This window comes from Cydia amplana, chromosome 4, assembly GCF_948474715.1.
Source record: "Cydia amplana chromosome 4, ilCydAmpl1.1, whole genome shotgun sequence".
Taxonomy (NCBI): domain Eukaryota; kingdom Metazoa; phylum Arthropoda; class Insecta; order Lepidoptera; family Tortricidae; genus Cydia; species Cydia amplana.
In genome coordinates, this window is record NC_086072.1 from 1,885,238 (window position 1) to 1,903,501 (window position 18,264).

The 18,264-nt window shown below is 39.7% G+C and overlaps 1 protein-coding gene across 1 annotated transcript; it reads right to left on the reverse strand.

Annotated features, from left to right (window-relative positions):
• Positions 1-13,757: 13,757 nt before the first annotated feature.
• LOC134663030 (uncharacterized) lies at positions 13,758-16,447 on the reverse strand. Its single transcript, XM_063519321.1, has 2 exons — positions 14,566-16,447; positions 13,758-13,821 (listed from the first exon to the last, which is right to left on the reverse strand). The coding sequence occupies exon 1, from the start codon at positions 16,308-16,310 to the stop codon at positions 14,625-14,627; it is 1,686 nt and encodes a 561-aa protein (XP_063375391.1). The 5' UTR covers positions 16,311-16,447; the 3' UTR covers positions 13,758-13,821; positions 14,566-14,624.
• Positions 16,448-18,264: the final 1,817 nt, after the last annotated feature.

Genomic DNA, 18,264 nt, shown 5'->3' on the forward strand with positions numbered 1-18,264 from the left:
CGACATTACCTACTTACTTAAAATTGAGTTTTTATTAATTTATTTATTCTATATTACAATCTTACATTAATTCAAACAGAAAAGTGCCGTGAAACCCTATCGGGTTTGTAGGTATCGACACTACATTCTTGGATATATTATTACATTAAAAGTTGTTGTTTTATAAAAGGGTGTTATTGTATAAATTAGAGGATAGTGAGGGAAACAGTGGTAGAGCCCCCGTAAAAGGCAAATCCCATCTGACCATGCTGGCTTATTTTAAATCAATGAAGGACCACACCTACAGGCAGGGCCGGATTAAGCATGTCGGGGCCCCTAGGCAGTGCAATGCTCGGGCCCCCCTTAGGCCCTTACAGTCAATTCTGCATACATATGTCAATTTTTCAATTCAGGGAAGTAAGTTTGTGGTTTTAATTTCAACCTTCAGGTGTCGGTTGAGCCGATCCGAACATGCCGAGCGATGTCTTTTTCGCTCTTATTGCGTGGACATATAGCTTTTTTCTATCTGTTTTTGCCGATTCCTTTTTGCGTCAAGTGTGGGGAGAGCACTTTTTTTCTCAATATAGGTAGTTAAATATTGTGCGAGGCTGAACAGCGATTGTCCGATCATAATACCATACGCCGAGCGACATGATTAAAATTAACGTAATAATAAAGATATTCCATAGGTTTAAATTACTATTCATTCACCAGTCAAGTTAGCATGTAGGTACAGGGTCAACCAGAAAAGCAGCAAAAAAACGCGAGCGCAGCGAGCGCGAAATTTTTTGTTAAAAAATTGTGAAAGCGTTTTAAAAAAGCCGGGCCGGGCCTAAAAATCCGAAGTTCCCCAGTGAGCCGAGCTTTCATGCGAGGTCAAAGCCGTGCTTCAGGATAAGCTCAGCTAGAGCACAGACGCCAACCAATGTCCATTGAATTAAAAAGCGAGACCGCATGCCGAGCTTTGCGCAGCGAGGCCAAAGGCTAAGCTGAAGAAGAGAAGATTTGGAAGACAAACCAAAAATGGAGGTAAAAAGTGAGGCTGAAGGTCGAGCTCAGCAATCTCCACATTACTTAACAAGCCCGAAGCGTACTTATAACCAGCGAGGTGAGCTTTCATGCGAGGCAAAAGGCCAATCTTCTTAAATCAATGTTTATATTTCTTAAAAAACGACGCCGAAGGTCGAACTGTAAGAAAGCAGCGCTCTGACACGAACCAATCGTCAAATGTTACTCGACAATAATATGTGCAAGAGTTGCTCGGAGATGAGGTATTAGGCCCTCGGGAGCCTGCAAATCGAGCTCGTTATATTACATAGACTTTAACCCTTTATAGGGCAAGGCTCAAAAAATCCTCAATTCAAGCCTCATCGCCAATCTATAGCACAAAAAATTTTGTACAAGAAAAAAATACAAAAAGACGATGTTATAGGGTGGTCTTTTTTGAGACCCTTGCCCTATAAAGGGATCTATAAAATAACATAATTTACTTAATCATCTAATGATTGTGTATCCGAGAAACTGATATTGGACATTAAGTAGGTATAAATATTTAGGTACAATGTACAATAAAAACAATATTTATGAATTTTGGCCATATGAAACAAATATTGTTTCTGGCGCGCGCGGGGCCACCGGGGCCCCCTAGATGAGGCGGGGCCCCCTAACCGAGGCGGGGCCCATAGGCAGTTGCCTACTCTGACTTATGGTTAATCCGGCCCTGCCTACAGGTTACAAAAAACGGCTAAAATGGTCTCAAGAACGGACTCGTTAAAGGGTCACCACTTGGTACAACTACGTGCTACAGTTCACTACGTAGTATGAACAGTGGCATGTACACTACGTGCGGCTGGTTGGGCCCAGGTCGAGGCGTTCCGACATCATTTTCTATGACGGCTGATCGGTGATCACGTTCTGCTTTCCATAGAAAACGAAGCGCCGGAAGCTCCGTCCCGGCCCCGGCCCGGTCTAGCGTGAGTCATCCATAAAGCGGAGTCTAAGGATATTATTCAAAACAGGAAGACAAAGGACAAGGGTTAGAATGAAGCAATTAATTTGCGAGGTTCATTTGTCGGGGTCGCCCTTATAACCGCTTGCCGAGGTTGAAACAGGTGACTCGAATGGTGCAATAAAGGAGTGCCTTTACATTTTAGACAATTTCCCTACATTGTAGTAGATTTGTCAAAAAGCCTATTGGCTTTATTAAATTTTTGCAAATCCAAAATCCAGCTTTACCGTCCAAATGTTTTACCTATACACAGCGAGGAAGAGAATAATGGATATTAGAATTTTTAAAATGATATCTCTCTTCGAGTTTCGTGTGATATTATCTTGAAATTTACGAGAACTTTTCTAACTGATTGGAAATTTTCGTCCCCTTAAACTAATCTCTAATCTTTATAATAATTTAATCCCGTACCTACTGTTGTAGAAAATAGAAGTAGTCAGAAGGAAAGTTCAAATTTATAAGGTATTAAATTAACTATTCGTAGGAATTTCGCCATATTTCTTTTGACCGTACATTTGCTTCTACTATTAAACGAGCTATAAATAAAGACATGAAATTGAAAGATAAAACAGTATTCAAAGTCAAGACCTATAGAACCTATTTTCGCAATGAATGTCCGAGCCCCTCCAACTAGTTGGAAACACCGGGAAATATTCAATTAATTTCTATCCGTCTACAGCGGTATTCTGATTTTAAAATTTGTTAAAGTTTTGATATGGTTATGAATGTTGTGATACGACCTTGACACGTGCATTTAGCGTACCAACGCGAGCGATCGTATCATATCATTTACAGATTTTAAATACCTGAACACCTGAAAAAAACGCTGTTTAGTAATATGACCGCCTGTTGATGTACGTTTACGCGTAATCTTCTTGTATTCCTTATACCAGGCGTGTCTCACTCCGCGATTTCGTCGCTTTGCTACAGGTAGGTAAAAGTACATCCGTTCCGGCCCCAATTTTGGGGAAAGCCATAAGCCACGCGTGGCGCTGTCGCCACCTAGCGGCCATATCTGTGCTGATCGTAATAGACGCGTTTTGTTAGAGAGTGAATCTTCTTTACTTAGTACTATTATTTATTCTGTGCTTATACCTAGTACCAAATTGGGGCCGATTACAATTCGTAAGTAATTGATTTGTAAAAAATATTGCTAACCTCAGCTCTTACCAATATTTATACATACCTTTTATTTAAATGTGGGTTACACTAAGATTTCATGTTACAAAGACGCGTGTGTGTGAAAGTGAGTCAAGAGTTTTTGTATAGAGGTTGAGAGTAAAGAACGAACTTTTGCACAGAGTTGGCGGGACAGCAAACGAGACAAAGTTTAAAGTTCGCATGTCACGACGTTAATAGGTTGGGGTGGAAGGTCTTTGTTGTGGCTTGTGGGCGCTACCGGAAGTGGGGCACAACAGTACCTAAGTACCTTTCATTAGAATTGAGGGTACCTATTGTTTATTCATGTTATACTTGCGTTCGACCGCGACTTCATTCGTGTCAAACTTTAAAGTTAATTTTCACCTGCTTAGGGGTTGCATTTCAAAAATACTTTCTTAGCTTTAAAAAAACAATTGAAGAATATGTAAATAGACTCTGTGCTGAAAGAGAAGAGTCGTGGAATGTATGGGGCTAAATACATTCCACGACTCTTCTCTTTCCGAACAGACTTCTAATTATTTATTGTTAAGTCCTTCCTTCAATGAGGCGTGGCCTCGGCGTGGCTGTGCGTTACCTGTCATTATTCGTTCAAGTAATGGAACTGTTTTACATAGCACGCGTATATAGGTTACAGACAGAAGAATACCTATATTGTCCGGCATATTATTAAGGTAAACGTACCGTAAAATGGGGTGAGTAGGCGCAAAACTGACATTCAAACCTCGATAACATTTTATTTTTACATATGCAAACTGAATGGTGTATATAATAAGTGTTCCGGACGTTTGTATTTTAGTTTTTATCTTATTTTGGGTAGTTCCATTTCATAACTTTGACAGAGGAAAACCCATCTCACCCCGTAGTGCCTCGTATTTGGGGTGAGAGGGCTTTTCATACAAAGGTGATTTTGAAAGAATGTTGGATCGATTTTTTTTATTATGCGTATTACTATAGCTCCATTTTAAATTCGAATACATTATTTTTGTAGCAGTAGCCTTAAAATCCCTTCTCACCCCCCTCTCAAACCTTCTCTCCTCATTCATAACCCACCTCTCCCCGCGAAACCTACTCACCCCATTTTACGGTACTAGTGCTCGACATGCGAATGCCCAATAGATGACACCCTGCTGTCACCTCTATTAACAATTAGGTACTTAACTTTCAAGATGACATCTACTGGGACCGCGTCGAGCACCAGTTCGTTTACCTTGTGCGGTAAATAAGCTGTCAAGAATGATAAGCGCCAGTGCTTGACAATCAAGCAACTAGAAGTGTTTGTTTTTGGTGCTGGTCAAAGGTAAACCTTTCATCTGTGGCGGTCAAAAATGGTGGGTGCTGTAGACTATTGTGATGGTTCTTCTAGTATGGTTACTCTACTATTAATAATACAACAATGGAGGTACTTGCAGGTACTCTGATCTGACCAATCCTTCACGATGTGTCCTCTTTGACTGCCTCGACCCAAGTGAACGAACTGCACGAGCCTGTCCAACTGGCCTCGTGTCCCCACTACCTACCATGTTGCCAGTAGTATAATGTTATTTTCCCAACTACCCCTGTATTAATCGGGGTAACGCAATAATATTGCCACATTAAAATTATTATTCAACTGCTATCTTTAATGTAAACATAAATAAATCATGACATTCGGCCATCCGACTTCGTGCATGACTCCGGCGCACGAACCTTATCACCAAAAGTTAGTTCCGTTTTATATGTTCTGCCAATCATTAAAAATTGAAACAGTTAAGGAACTGTAAATTTAAATCGTAACTTATCACAATTGATACATTTAGCTGATCAGCAAAATGTTTAAATAAAATTATGATGTATATCCACTTGAAAATAATATCATGACACTATAGAGCAGAAAAAAGAACTTCAACTCTACTACATATACAGACGGAAACAAAATAGCCGACACCAAAGTTCATAGTCCTAAGGCAGAGGTGATGTTTGGGGTTGGGGTGCTAATGGCAGCGCGCAACAAGTGCGGCGCAGCGGGGTGGGGGGGATGTGGTAGGGGGGGGTAGGCTTCTCATTGATCAGGCGCCTGTTGCTGCCCCCTGGGGCGGACATAGTTGATTTGTGGTACAGTAAGTCAACTTATTTTTTTTGGTCTGATAGAGCAGAGCAGAGCAGAGCAGGTCTGATAGAGCACTATTGGGAAACTGAGCACAACCTGTACGACCGCGTTATCCACATCTTTCAAGACATCCTAAATGTCAATCTCGCCGGATACATAGAAGACTTGAAACGAATTGGCAGAAAAGGAACAAAAGACCAATAGTAGTCGAACTGTTGAGCAAAAAGATGGAAAAACACCTGATTCAAAATAACCACTTTTTCAAAAATACCGGACTGGCAATATCGGAGTTTTTAGACGAAAAATCCTTGCAAGAAAAAAGAAGATTGAAAGAAGTACTACTTGATGCACGGAAAAACGGACACCATGCTGTAATTAAAAATAACAACTTGATAATAGATGGTAAGATACATGACGGAAACTTTTAACATTGTCCGATCCGATATCGATATGGGCCCGAGTTTCGAAAGTATCTACCTATTTTATCTTTCGTTGCTAGAAATTATGTGTACAAAGAAATTAAAGCAAGACATAGAAAAGGCCTACTCGCTCTATTCACTACACCGTATATAAAACAAAGTCCCGCGCTGCGTCTGTCTGTTTGTATGTTCGCGATAAACTCAAAAACTACTGAACGGATTTTCATGCAATTTTTATGTATCAATACTGATTCTTGAGGAAGGTTTAGGTGTATAATTAATTTGTTAACCAAGCGTAACCAGGGCGGGTCGTTAGTTTTTGGTCGTATCAAAGCTTAGAACCGGGCTACATTTGACTTACTGTGGCTAACAATAACTACTGTTGCTAAAGTAATACAGCCGGAATACCTTGTCACATATGTCGCCAGCGTCCGCTACTATTGCGGACTTCGTGCCATTTCTTTTGCATTAAAAGCGGCCGTTTCAAAAGCAAATGTTTTGCCTTTGTGCTCACGCAAATATAACTGTTACATTCTAAACTGTTAAGTGAAAACGCCCTTAAATAATATATGTAAAAAACCGGCCAAGTGCGAGTCGGACTCGCGCATGGAGGGTTCCGCACCATCAACAAAAAATAGAGCAAAACAAGCAAAAAAACGGTCACCCATCCAAGTACTGACCCCGCCCGACGTTGCTTAACTTCGGTCAAAAATCACGTTTGTTGTATGGGAGCCCCACTTAAATCTTATTCTATCTTATTAATCATTTTATTCTGTTTTTAGTATTTGTTGTTACAGCGGCAACTGAAATACATCATCTGTGAAAATTTCAACTGTCTAGCTATCACGGTACGTGAGATACAGCCTGGTGACGGACGGACGGACAGCGGAGTCTTAGTAATAGGGTCCCGTTTTTACCCTTTGGGTACGGAACCCTAAAAATGACTCGCGCTAGACCGGGAAGGGCCCGGGCCGAGGCGTCCGACTTGTCATTTTCTATGACGGCTGATCGGTGATCACGTGGCGCTTTTGCGTGGTGGCCCCGGCCCGGCCCGGTCTAGCGTGAATCATCCTTAATATCTACAAGCTAACAAATTGTTTTCATTTTATTGTTATAGCTGCGGGCTCAGCACGGTTCCATTTTTATCGACTATCACTATGCCCGTCACTTTCGCACTTACGTACTTGTTAGAACGTGACAGGCATGGTGATAAACGATCAAAATACGACCGTGCTACTAGGGCTGGTCAAGCAGATCTTGTTAGTAGAAAAAGGCGGCAAATTTGAAAAAAGTAGGCGCGAAGGGATATCGTCCCATCGTCCCATAGAAAATTTGAATTTCGCGCCTTTTTTACTGACAAAATTTGCTTGACCAGCTATAGGTAATATTACTAGACATGTGTAGACTAGGTGCATATAGGTATATAACATATAGGTAAGTTAAAACAAGTCGCATTTGCCTCCCACATAAACATGGTAATACCTTAATTTTTATGCGCATTTCTTCAAAAGCTCGTGATTCCGGTTGACATTTATTCATATCACTTTGATGACACGGCGCTCTTTGAAGTCTCTATTTTGGGAATTTATTTATTCCATTGATATGAGAAAAGAAAATTGGTAGGCTTCCGTAGCTCAATTGGTTAAGAGCAACGCACGGATTGCGGAAGGTTGCGGGTTGAAGTTAGGGTTGCCAACTATTTTTTTGGTGGAATATAGTATTTTCCAGAATAAGGCATCAAAATTATACATTTCAAAAAAAAAAAGTACTTTTAGATAAAATACTAAACATAAGTGTAATATACGTTTAATCGGAAATATAGTATTTTAGCGTACTATATATTTTTCCAGAAGTACAGAGAGCCAAAATATAGTACAATACTATATAATATAGTACGGTTGGCAACCCTAGTTGAAGTCCTGCCGGAAGCGTAACTTTTTCCACTACATAGTAATTAGCCACTCCTAACAAATAAGAAAGAAACAAGCCAAGGCTTCAGCCGTATTGTTAAGAGTGGCCAATTACGAAGTAGGGGCTGTCCATAAATTATGTCATCTATTTTTGATGATTTTTGACCCCCCCTAAAATCATCTAAAAATCATGCTTCGAATGACCCCGTTTCCTCCTACGTCTTGCTACCATCATCCGATGTCCAGTCCCCCCCCCCCCTAATTTGAAATGACGTAATTTATGAATAGCCCCAATAACTATAGCCGTCACCCTACTCGAATAGGTACTTATAACGTAGGTATATTCAGTTTTATATAGTTACTATTTTGAATCAAAAAAGTTTTGATAGGTATGTGGGTATTTAAAAATACACAAGTACATTTTCGTCACAAACAACGATATATATTTTGTCACAAAAAAAGATATTACACTTGTATATATACCTATTTACTACAAAGTTTGTAGGTAATAAAATATGCAATAAACACCTCTGTATATTAAATAAGTGGGTCTAAATTATTTTCGTTATCTCGGTTTTGTCCCCAAAAATGTGACGGAGTGTAGCTTTTTGTATTCGTCAAGGTGAAATTTAGTTTTTAATTTTTCTTATTTGAAATATAATCTACAGCACTCGTCATTTTTTATTTATTTAATAGAAGACATAGGTAAATACAAGCGTGACAACGAAAATAATTTTGACCCAAGTCAAGTATCAAAATAAGATAAGATAAGATAAAATAAAATACTTACTCGCAATACCATCTTAATTTTTGTGACGTATTGTTTCGTTAATATGACACACTTTAAAAAAAGTTAAGCGCTGTTTCATGACCCTTAAATATCTTTATTACTTATTATGTTGACACTTTGTACTGCCCGTTTACCCTACCCTTTGTCACATTACGTTAGTTTATCTCCATGAATACATCCGTCCTCTTATTAAGAGGTAAGTGCGAGAGAGACAGCTATATTATCCACTGCGATAAAAGCCATAAACGCGGCCATAATAACCTGGAACATCGAGATTTGGTAAGCGTAGTGTCAATTTAGATACGTAGGTGACATAGATATACCTCCTATAGATTCTGCATTACGACTAGCTTTTGCCCGCCATTTATAAGAAGTATTTTATACCTCAATAAAAACTTTAATATAAGCTGTGCAACATTCGAATCGATTCAATATAGCCGTTTTTACGCGATTGAGTAAATAATACTCTTTCATATTTAGGTATTTCCTCATTTATAAAGCTCAACAGTCCTTGTTTTGTCTCTTTGATGTCAATGGTAATAGAAAAATCGTAGAATATTGAAGAATATGTACTTATATCTTTTAAATATACCTACGTAATACGGATCCAATTATCCGTATAATTTAATTTCAATCACCAAATACTGATGGGTGCCCGCTGCACTCATTTAACGGTGCTCTGCAATCTTTACTAGATGGTGCACTGATAGTACTCCTCTGGGGGCCTGCTGCGTCCTCTGTTTTGCAGGCTAATAATATCAGCTGTGTAAACTCACATTTATAGACGGTTTGAAAACTAGCGACCCGCCTCGGCTTCGCACGGGTTAACAAATTATACATAAACCTTCGTCTTGAATCACTCTATCTATTAAAAAAAACCGCATCAAAATCCGTTGCGTAGTTTTAAAGATCTAAGCATACATACAGACAGACGGACAGCGGGAAGCGACTTTGTTTTATGATGTGTAGTGAAAGTGATGTGATGTCTACCCCAAACTTTTTCATACATTTTTCGTCGGGTAGTTGCACAAATCTCTGTTTTGACATTTTGCTGGGACATTATCAGTTAGCCGCGACCACGACCAGTGAAACCTGTGTCTAAACGTCGCGTCGGTAAATAAAGGTAATAAAATAAATACGCGATAAGTTCAAAGTTTTAAATATTATATCAGCTGTGTTATCTTGTAGGTCCCTATCTAGTGGGTGTGATCAGTGGCTGATAACCTTTCAGAGCCCTTCATGCTGTATAGTTATAGCGTCGGTAATGTCAGTGGCTAGGGGTGAATACTTTGTGATATTTGGAGGTGTCAACTTTATAAAAGCTCGAACGAAGCTACGTTCGAGCACAGACATTTATAGGGAAAAAATCTGGACAATATTTCAGCCAACAGAGCAGACAGACAGAGCTTTGCTCAAAAATGCGCGTTTTCCCAGAGATAAGCCTCTAGCTAAATCGCCCCCGAAAACCCCCATATAGCAAATTTCATCGAAATCGTTAGAGCCGTTTCCGAGATCCCCGAAATAAATTTATATACCTATATCTTATGTACTTATGCAGGTAAACATTTTTGGTATATTCTTTCAAGGGAATGAAGGGATGAAATGGCTTAATACCATAAAAACGTCGATTTCAGTATAAAACCATCGATTGAGTATATTACCGTTAAATTGTACAAAGGCGCGACGGGGCCAATATGCAATAAATATCGGACAATGCTATTACGGTAAATCGCACCGATCGCTCCGTTCCACTCGCGACAATGAGGGCAATTCTGATTTAACAGTTTGATATTATTTTGATACGACCTCGAGTCAGCGTAGTGCTTAGTAGGAGCGAGTACGATAAACCGGGGTGACTTTCAAATGCAGGGCGACTTCGATATTTCAGTTTTTCAGCCGTGACATATTTTTATTCGGAATTTTTAGTAGTAGGTAAACAAGTATGTATAATAATCTAACTTGTTACACGAACAGTTCGGGAAAATAATGAATAATGCTAATTTTGTGGCAGTTTTAAAACTATCAAAGTATCCCCTAAATTTCCTAAAGTCACCCCGTTTTACGGTACTTATATTTTGTCGAAACCAGCATTTCAATGTCAATGCATCATGAGTAGTCGTGCCGATGACGCTCGGTAGGTGATGATTATTTATAAAAACTATTTTTATTTTGCTGACCCATTTGTTTTAGATAAAATTAGATAAAATAGTGTTTCCTATTCTGTACAATATACCTAAGCGCGCCATATATACTCGTATCCAAAAAATCTTCTACTGGGTTACTAAAAAAACCGGCCAAGTGCGAGTCAGACTCGCGCACGGAGGGTTCCGCACCATCAACAAAAAATAGAGCAAAAAAATCGTGTTTGTTGTATGGGAGCCCCCCTTAAATATTTATTTTATTTTATTTTTAGTATTTGTTGTTATAGCGGCAACAGAGATACATCACTCGTGAAAATTTCAACTGTCTAGCTATCGCGGTTCATGAGATACAGCCTGGTGACGGACGGACGGATGGACGGACGGACAGCGAAGTCTTAGTAATAGGGTCCCGTTTTTTACCCTTTGGGTACGGAACCCTAAAAAGTACGAGTACCTACCACATACCTATGGTAAGTCCCTTTGTTTACCATAAAGTTTTAAGTCATATGTACTTATTGTTTGTCATATTATCATTAGTCATAAAACTGAAACCGTTAACTTTTCAGGATTTTCGTCAGGTTATTCTATAGATAGGTTAAGTTAAGTTTGTTTTATGGCAATCCTGAAAAGTGACGCGTTTCTGAATCAAATGAATTATGACTAACGAAAATGCGGGCAAACAATACATACATTATAATTTAATTTTTTTTGGGAAACAATAGAGTACTTACCTATGCATGGTATTTTTATTTTTTAATGACAAGTTGCGATTTTGTAATTATCCTGCCCGCAATGAGAAGCTTTTGAAACGAGCCAAATTTTATCCAAATATAACGAAAAATAATTTCGACAGCAAAATAAGAATTGCCCCTAATGCCTTTATCCCCTGTTCTTAAAAATAATGCTTTGGCTTTTATTTCTTAGCAAAGCTAATCTTCAAAACATAAGCAACATTACACCTCTAAATCGCAATACCCTCATCTCATTACCTTAACACCTTATTTCTCACCGCTTTCTTGCTCGAGTCGGTGTATTTGACAACTCAGTATCACACCTGAAAATTCATTTTCCATTTTAAACTAAATCTTATCTTAATTCAAATATGGTTGATATTTAAGTCTAAGGGTAAGGGTTTGAGAGGCAAAGTTGATTGCGGTAGGGTAAATTGATTAGGTGCCAGTCGAGTAGACACAAAGATTAATCGTGCCGCGATTAAAGTTGACTTGCCGTAGGCGTACATTATAGAAATGTACACTCGATTGTGGACTTTATTTACAAGGGCTTAAGATTTAAGATATGCGCCTATAAATGTAATTGATTACTTATGGTTATTTTGATGGAGTTCGGGGAAAGAAAATTGATATTATTCCGTAATGTAATGACACCTCATTTTCCTACTGGTATTGTAATACATATAATATTCTACCGATAGGTTATTTGTTTAGATATTATTTGTTTCTGATCTTGTGAATTTTGCAACAGAGTTGTAAAGTCGCCATCAGATATATCGGACCGGCTAAGGCGTTCATAAGTATCTGAACACGCCTCTATTGTCAGGGCGTTAGAGTGCGTGTTCAGATATTGTGAACACCTTGGCCGCTCCGATATATCTGATGGCGAATGTACTAGTTTACCAACAAAGTGGTTTGTAAATTTTTCCTAAAAACATCACAAATGTAGCTCCCTATATTTTCACCATATTATGTTACAAGAAGAAGTTAATAAGGTAAACGTAGTTCCATTAAATGCTTTAAAAGGCCTTTGTTTGGACGGGCCGAAGCAGTATATTACGTTACCCTAATACGATCAAAGTCGGCCCGGGCAAAATGGCCGAATTACTGTTGAAGGACCCGCCTGTAAAAACACATTATAGATTGATATTATAAAGACAGACATTTTGTTTCTTCCTTTAATAAGTTTATTTATGACAATAGTTTATTTATTTAATTACACAAACGGGTCTACCGTTATATAGTTTCATTGTTTTTGAAAAATACGAGTACTGATACGGTGAGTACCTATAGATTTCGGTAGAAAGCTGCTACGCGCTACGGCGTAGTGATCATGGTACATATTTGCCTGTGTAAAGTAGCAGCTAAGACGCAACCGACGTAAAAACTAATGGTGTTAGGCCCTTCTCTCACGAGGCTACTCTCAAGCGATTTGTGTTTCGTACGCGCTTTGTGAGTAGCCGCCATATCAATTCACTTCGTTTCGCACACGACGCGTTTAATATCAGTCGCACGATACTGTCTTGCTAGTCGCACGCGATTCGAGTCGTATACGGTACACAAAACTACGGTGGAACAAACTTTTATTATTAATTTTGTTCAGGAGGTGGAAAATTATCCATGTTTGTATAATTATAAGCTGCCAGATTATGTCAGAAAATATGTAACAGAAAAGGCGTGGATTGAGATTGGAAAATAAATAAATTTGACAGGTCAGGAATTATATTTTTATTTCAATTAAATTTATACACAATAATTGGATAAGTCAAAATAGAGAAGAAGATTGGCTTCATCACTAGACATCGTCGCAGGAATGCTTTCCGCAAATAATACAAAATAGTCTAATTTGCGTAGCACCGTGTGCGGAAACGAGTAGCATACCAGTGCGATCATGGTTTGCATCTCAGTCGCGTAGCTTTTGAATAGTCTCGTGAGAGATGGGCCTTATTCATAAACGGCTGCTTACTTAATCAGTTGATGATCGTCGTTTGTCCCTGTCTGTCGTTATGCCATAGAGAGGGACAAACGACGATCATCAGCTGATTAACTTAGCAGACGTTTATCAGACGGGTAAGCTTCAGTCTTTGGCCCATCGGCGGAAAGTCGCCAGTCTATCGGTATTCTACAGATTGCACTTCGGGGAGTGTGCTCAAGAGCTACACGAGCTTATTCCACCGTCCCCATTCTACCATCGGACTTTTAGACGCACGGCCGGTTTCCATCCTTACTTGGTAGATATTCCACCAATTCGCACGAAGCGCTTTGCTTCCTCGTTTCTTATGCGCACCGCCAAGGAATGGAATTCCTTGCCGGCGTCTATATTTCCGAGCTCATATAACCCGGCAACCTTCAAATCAAGGGTGTCGCCGCCTCTCCCCCAACCTCCTACGGTATATAAATAAGACCGCAAAAGGGGAAAAAGGCGGCAACAAATGTGTCTATCAGTATGGGGGTGTAACAGAATGCTTGGCATACATACCTTCAATTCCTATGAAGGATTCGTTATCCTAGCTCTCTCTGCTCCACTTCTCCTGGGCCAGAGGAGCCTCCTTCTGCTTCGCTTTACTTATGGAGGTTGGTTGTATCACCCCGAGATCTGTGGGTTAAATTGCTCATGAATATGGTATTCTCATACAATCATCACCTACTGTACATATACATTTATCTCTACAGCAAAAGAGAACCATCTTACCCGGCCAGATGAGGGTACTAAGAACTCCCCTTACGGGGAGTCCGCCGACACATGAGGTCGGATAACTCGGACGCCTAACATCCGAGCCGAGGTATCCTGCCGCACATCGACACACCTCTAGCCGTGCTGCCGAAGCCGCCACGGCCCTTATAAGTTGGGGCACGTAAGTGGACCCAACCGGAGCGCCCAAGTATCCCTTGATACTGCACTCCTTATGCGGGGTGCCCAAGTATCCCATGACACTGCACCCTTTAGGTGGAACGCCCAAGTATCCCATGACACTGCGTTCCTTAAGTGGAATGCCCAAGTATCCCATGACACTGCATTCCTTAAATGGGGTGCCCAAGTATCCCATGACACTGCACCCCTTGAAACCCAGTCTGCCTTACCTAAGATGGTCTCAGGAACAGCTTCCACGGCAGGATCCGTGGCAAGCTAAACTCATACAAACTTACTGCTCTTCGATTAGGGAGATCATTGCATAGAGAAACCATAACACCACTGTGAGCACCAAGTAACATAAAATACTTAGCTTTAGACGACTCTGGATAGCTGTGGGCTTCCTCACTGTATTACACTTTTAAGTACTTGCACCCTTCGCGCCATATTGGTTTTAACCTCACTACTTGCCACGTTGGATTAACTTACCACAGTTCCACCCAGAGGGCGCTGTTCAGTGTTGCCGCTAGGAAATTCGTATTGTGGCTTTAGATATTCGCGTCTGTCGCGACACTCCCCCCCTCAGGCAGAAGCACGGCGACTAGATTGCTGGTCCACTCCTTGATCTTCTCAAGGGCTCGGAGAGCTGCCGCTCTCTTAGGTCTTGATTCTTCGTGTTGTCCTTCTGGCGTAACTTCCTCCAGGTGGTGTGACTCGGGATCAGTGTGGTCGTAAAACTCGAGGTCGACGACCGCGAGTGGCTCTGGTTCGGACATAGACTTAGGCTTAGGCTCGTTTAACTCACTAGACATAGACTCTACTATTTGTTTAGAGGAACACTCTTCCTCTACTGGCGAGGCATGAGGCTGTACTTCTTCTTCTGGCTGATCTCTAGCTACTTCTTGAGTTAATCTCTGCTCAGATGGAGACTCTGCAACGTCTTTGAGGGACTCCACCGTCACGTCCTCCTTGCCTGATAGACGTGGAAGATCAGGAAGCTGCACTAGTTCTTCTACACTTTCTTCATAAGATGATGTTTGTTTACACTGTTCTTCTCCATCTTCGATCTCTAACGGGTAGAGATGCGCGATAGATCTTGTATACTCTGTATCTCCTACACGTACCTTGGCGACCCTACATAAACCGTCGGCCCCTTCTTTCAAAGATACTATTTTCCCAACTTTCCAATTTATCCTGTTCTTCGTGTCACCTTTAATCTGCACGATTTGACCTATCTTCGGTGCTAACTTAGATGTTACCCTAGGCTCTTTAGGATGGTGGGAATATCTTTCTCTCAAATTTAGGAGATACCGGTTCTCAAACATCTCTTTAAATTCTCGTAGAATTATCCGTGCTTTCTTCCAACCTTTGATTAAATTGTCCTTAGTCACCGTCCCTTGCGACGTTGTAGGATCCTTATCTGAAGTTTCCATAATGATACACTTTCCCATGGTAAGAAAGTCTGAAGGTTTCAATACATGATCAGGCTCTGAATCTACGTAAGTTAAGGGTCTTGTGTTAAGAACTGCTTCTATTTCTTTCACCGCTGTTACTAGCTGGGTGTCATTCAACAAATGTTTCTGTAATGTTTTCTTCATACAGTTTTTAACTAAACCAACTAGTCTCTCATAGAATCCTCCATGCCATGGTGCTAACTGTGGTATAAATTTCCATCTTATCTCTTTCTCTACGCAGTATGGGCTCTGAAGAATCTCTGAGAGTAACTTGAAGTGAGCTGCGTTATCAGATGTTATTAAGGTAGGTACACCTCTTGCTGAAATCATTCTACGTAAGGCCATTAAACCTTCTTCCGCAGTTAGGTCCTTTACAACTTCTAAGTGAATGGCTCTTACGGCTAAGCAAGTGTAGAGGCTAATCCACCTTTTGCAATTGCCATTCCCATTGTTAACTAGAAGTGGTCCCAGATAGTCGGTACCAACGTATGTGAATGGAGAGCTGTAATTGACCCTCTCTTTCGGTAACGCAGGAGTTTCCGGTAGTTTATATGGCCCTCCGTCATGCTTCATACATTCGGAGCACTTCCTCAAAATCTTTTGAACTTGGCTTCTTCCTTGTGGTATCCAGTAAGTTTCCCTTATCTTATCTAACGTGTGACTTACTCCAACATGTTTATTTTCTTGATGAGTCTTTATTATAATTTCGTTGGTGAAATCTGAATTTTTCGGTATAAGTATGGGGTAGCGTTTATCAAATGACCAGTCTGCGTGTTTCATACGACCTTTACACCTCAGTAACTCATCTATGTCTTTAAATACGCCTAAATTCGAAGTTAAACTAGTTACTTTTCCTTCTACCTCTAGAGGAAAGTATTCAGCTTGAATTTCTTTCAATTTTAGTAACTTATCCGGCATCTGATATCCTGTAAAGAAGATGTTAGCTTACATATATATACACAACACAATTGTTATATTTATAAACTGCAAATCCAATCAGAAAGAAATAAGTTGTGTTTCTAAACTTCCAATAAGATAGCATGATGAAATAAAAATATACCTAAGTAGGTAATGCCCTTTAAGAACTCTAGAAAATGTTCAAAAGGTCACAGAACTTGTGAAAATTGTATTAAAATCCGCCATGTACACCTGCGGGCTCAGCACGGCCGTCGCCTCTATCGACCATCACTATGCCCGTCACTTTCGCACTTACATACTTGTTAGAACGTGACAGGCACGGCGACAAACGACAAAAATGCGACCGTGCTACTAGGGCTGATGTTCTAGAAGTTTCTGCCAATCTAAACTAAACCACACTAATACGAACCGTATCACCATAATGATAGGGTCTATTTTCATCTTCTATATATCACCTCGTCAATTTCTAGAAAGTTGAAATATTTTAATAAAAGAACGTAAAAAATTCGTAATTCAATGGTGATCCTCATAAATATCGAAAGAAACTTCACTAAAATAGATAATTTTCCTCGTTTGGACCTCAAATAATCATGGCCGCCCGCATGGCGGCTGTCGCTCACGTTGAAGTAAATGACGGTCGCATTCTATTGTTTCACAGAATAAAGTTATATCACTGCAAAGTAGATGCTCAAAAACTTACCGAGAAATAGTCTTGTCCGAGTATTTATTTGTCTTATCCGGGGTTTTCGTCAAATCCGATGCGTTGTTGTCTTGTCCGATATGGTTGGCGGTGGCGAATTCACTTCCTATGAACGTAAATGAACAAATTTTTGATGATCCTACTTATTTACACGCTCATCCGTTTGTCGATGCACTTTATATTACCATATTTACAATGATTACCTGTATAATTTGAGGAACCTTCCTGGGGAACTCGCGACTGTACGCAGACCGTCCGCCAACAATTCGAAATGGAGGGACGAGTACTGTACAACCTTCAATGTTGCCAACGTCAAATTAATTCCCTCCAAATTTCGATAAAATATGAAACGAATTTCGGACTTTTATCGGTAATTCTCATAATATTTATGTTAATTCCTTATAAGTAGTCACACACCTGAATTCTTAAAACTAAATTTATAATTCTAAAATATAAAGAAAACATACGAAGTAAAATATAGTGTGCAAACCCGTCCATACTGCACGCATATTTCCTATAAGATACTTATTAGTTATTGCGACTAGTTTTTGTCTTCTTATTATACTCCTTTAAAGCAGCATATCTTTAAATATATTAAACAATCAATGTCATAAAATTAAATAGATTACATACTTATATCTTGGTACAGCTTGTTATATCGTAATTATCTAACCGTCTAATTGGAAATTAGTTACCTCATAACTTTTCCAAGTTGAATCCGCTTAGTAACCAATTTCTTCATCTTCTTTAGTTATCTTAATAATCCCGACGATCCGTCGAATTTGTGGGTAATCTTCTTAGTGTAGCAACACTTGTCCTCGTCTTCCGCCTAATTACTAGACGTTTGAATGGACGCTTGCGTTACCTATTTTTGCGATTATGTTGGTAACTCGAAGATAGTGCCTTCGAGTATACAATGGTATTTCACTTAATATAAAAATAATAAATATCATGCTTGATAAATACAGTTAAAAGATCCAATCTTTTTTCTTTTTATCTCTAAATATTCTTTTTGCTAATTTACCACTCCATTCTAATTGTAAAATAAATACAACCATGACGGAAACGTAATCGCAGTTTCCGGGCACCATGATGATATTTCTTCAAGTTGGTACT

Coding starts and splice junctions, on each gene's coding strand:
- LOC134663030 (XM_063519321.1), bottom strand. CDS start 16,310: ATGAAACACGCAGACTGGTCATTTGATAAACGCTACCCCATACTTATA.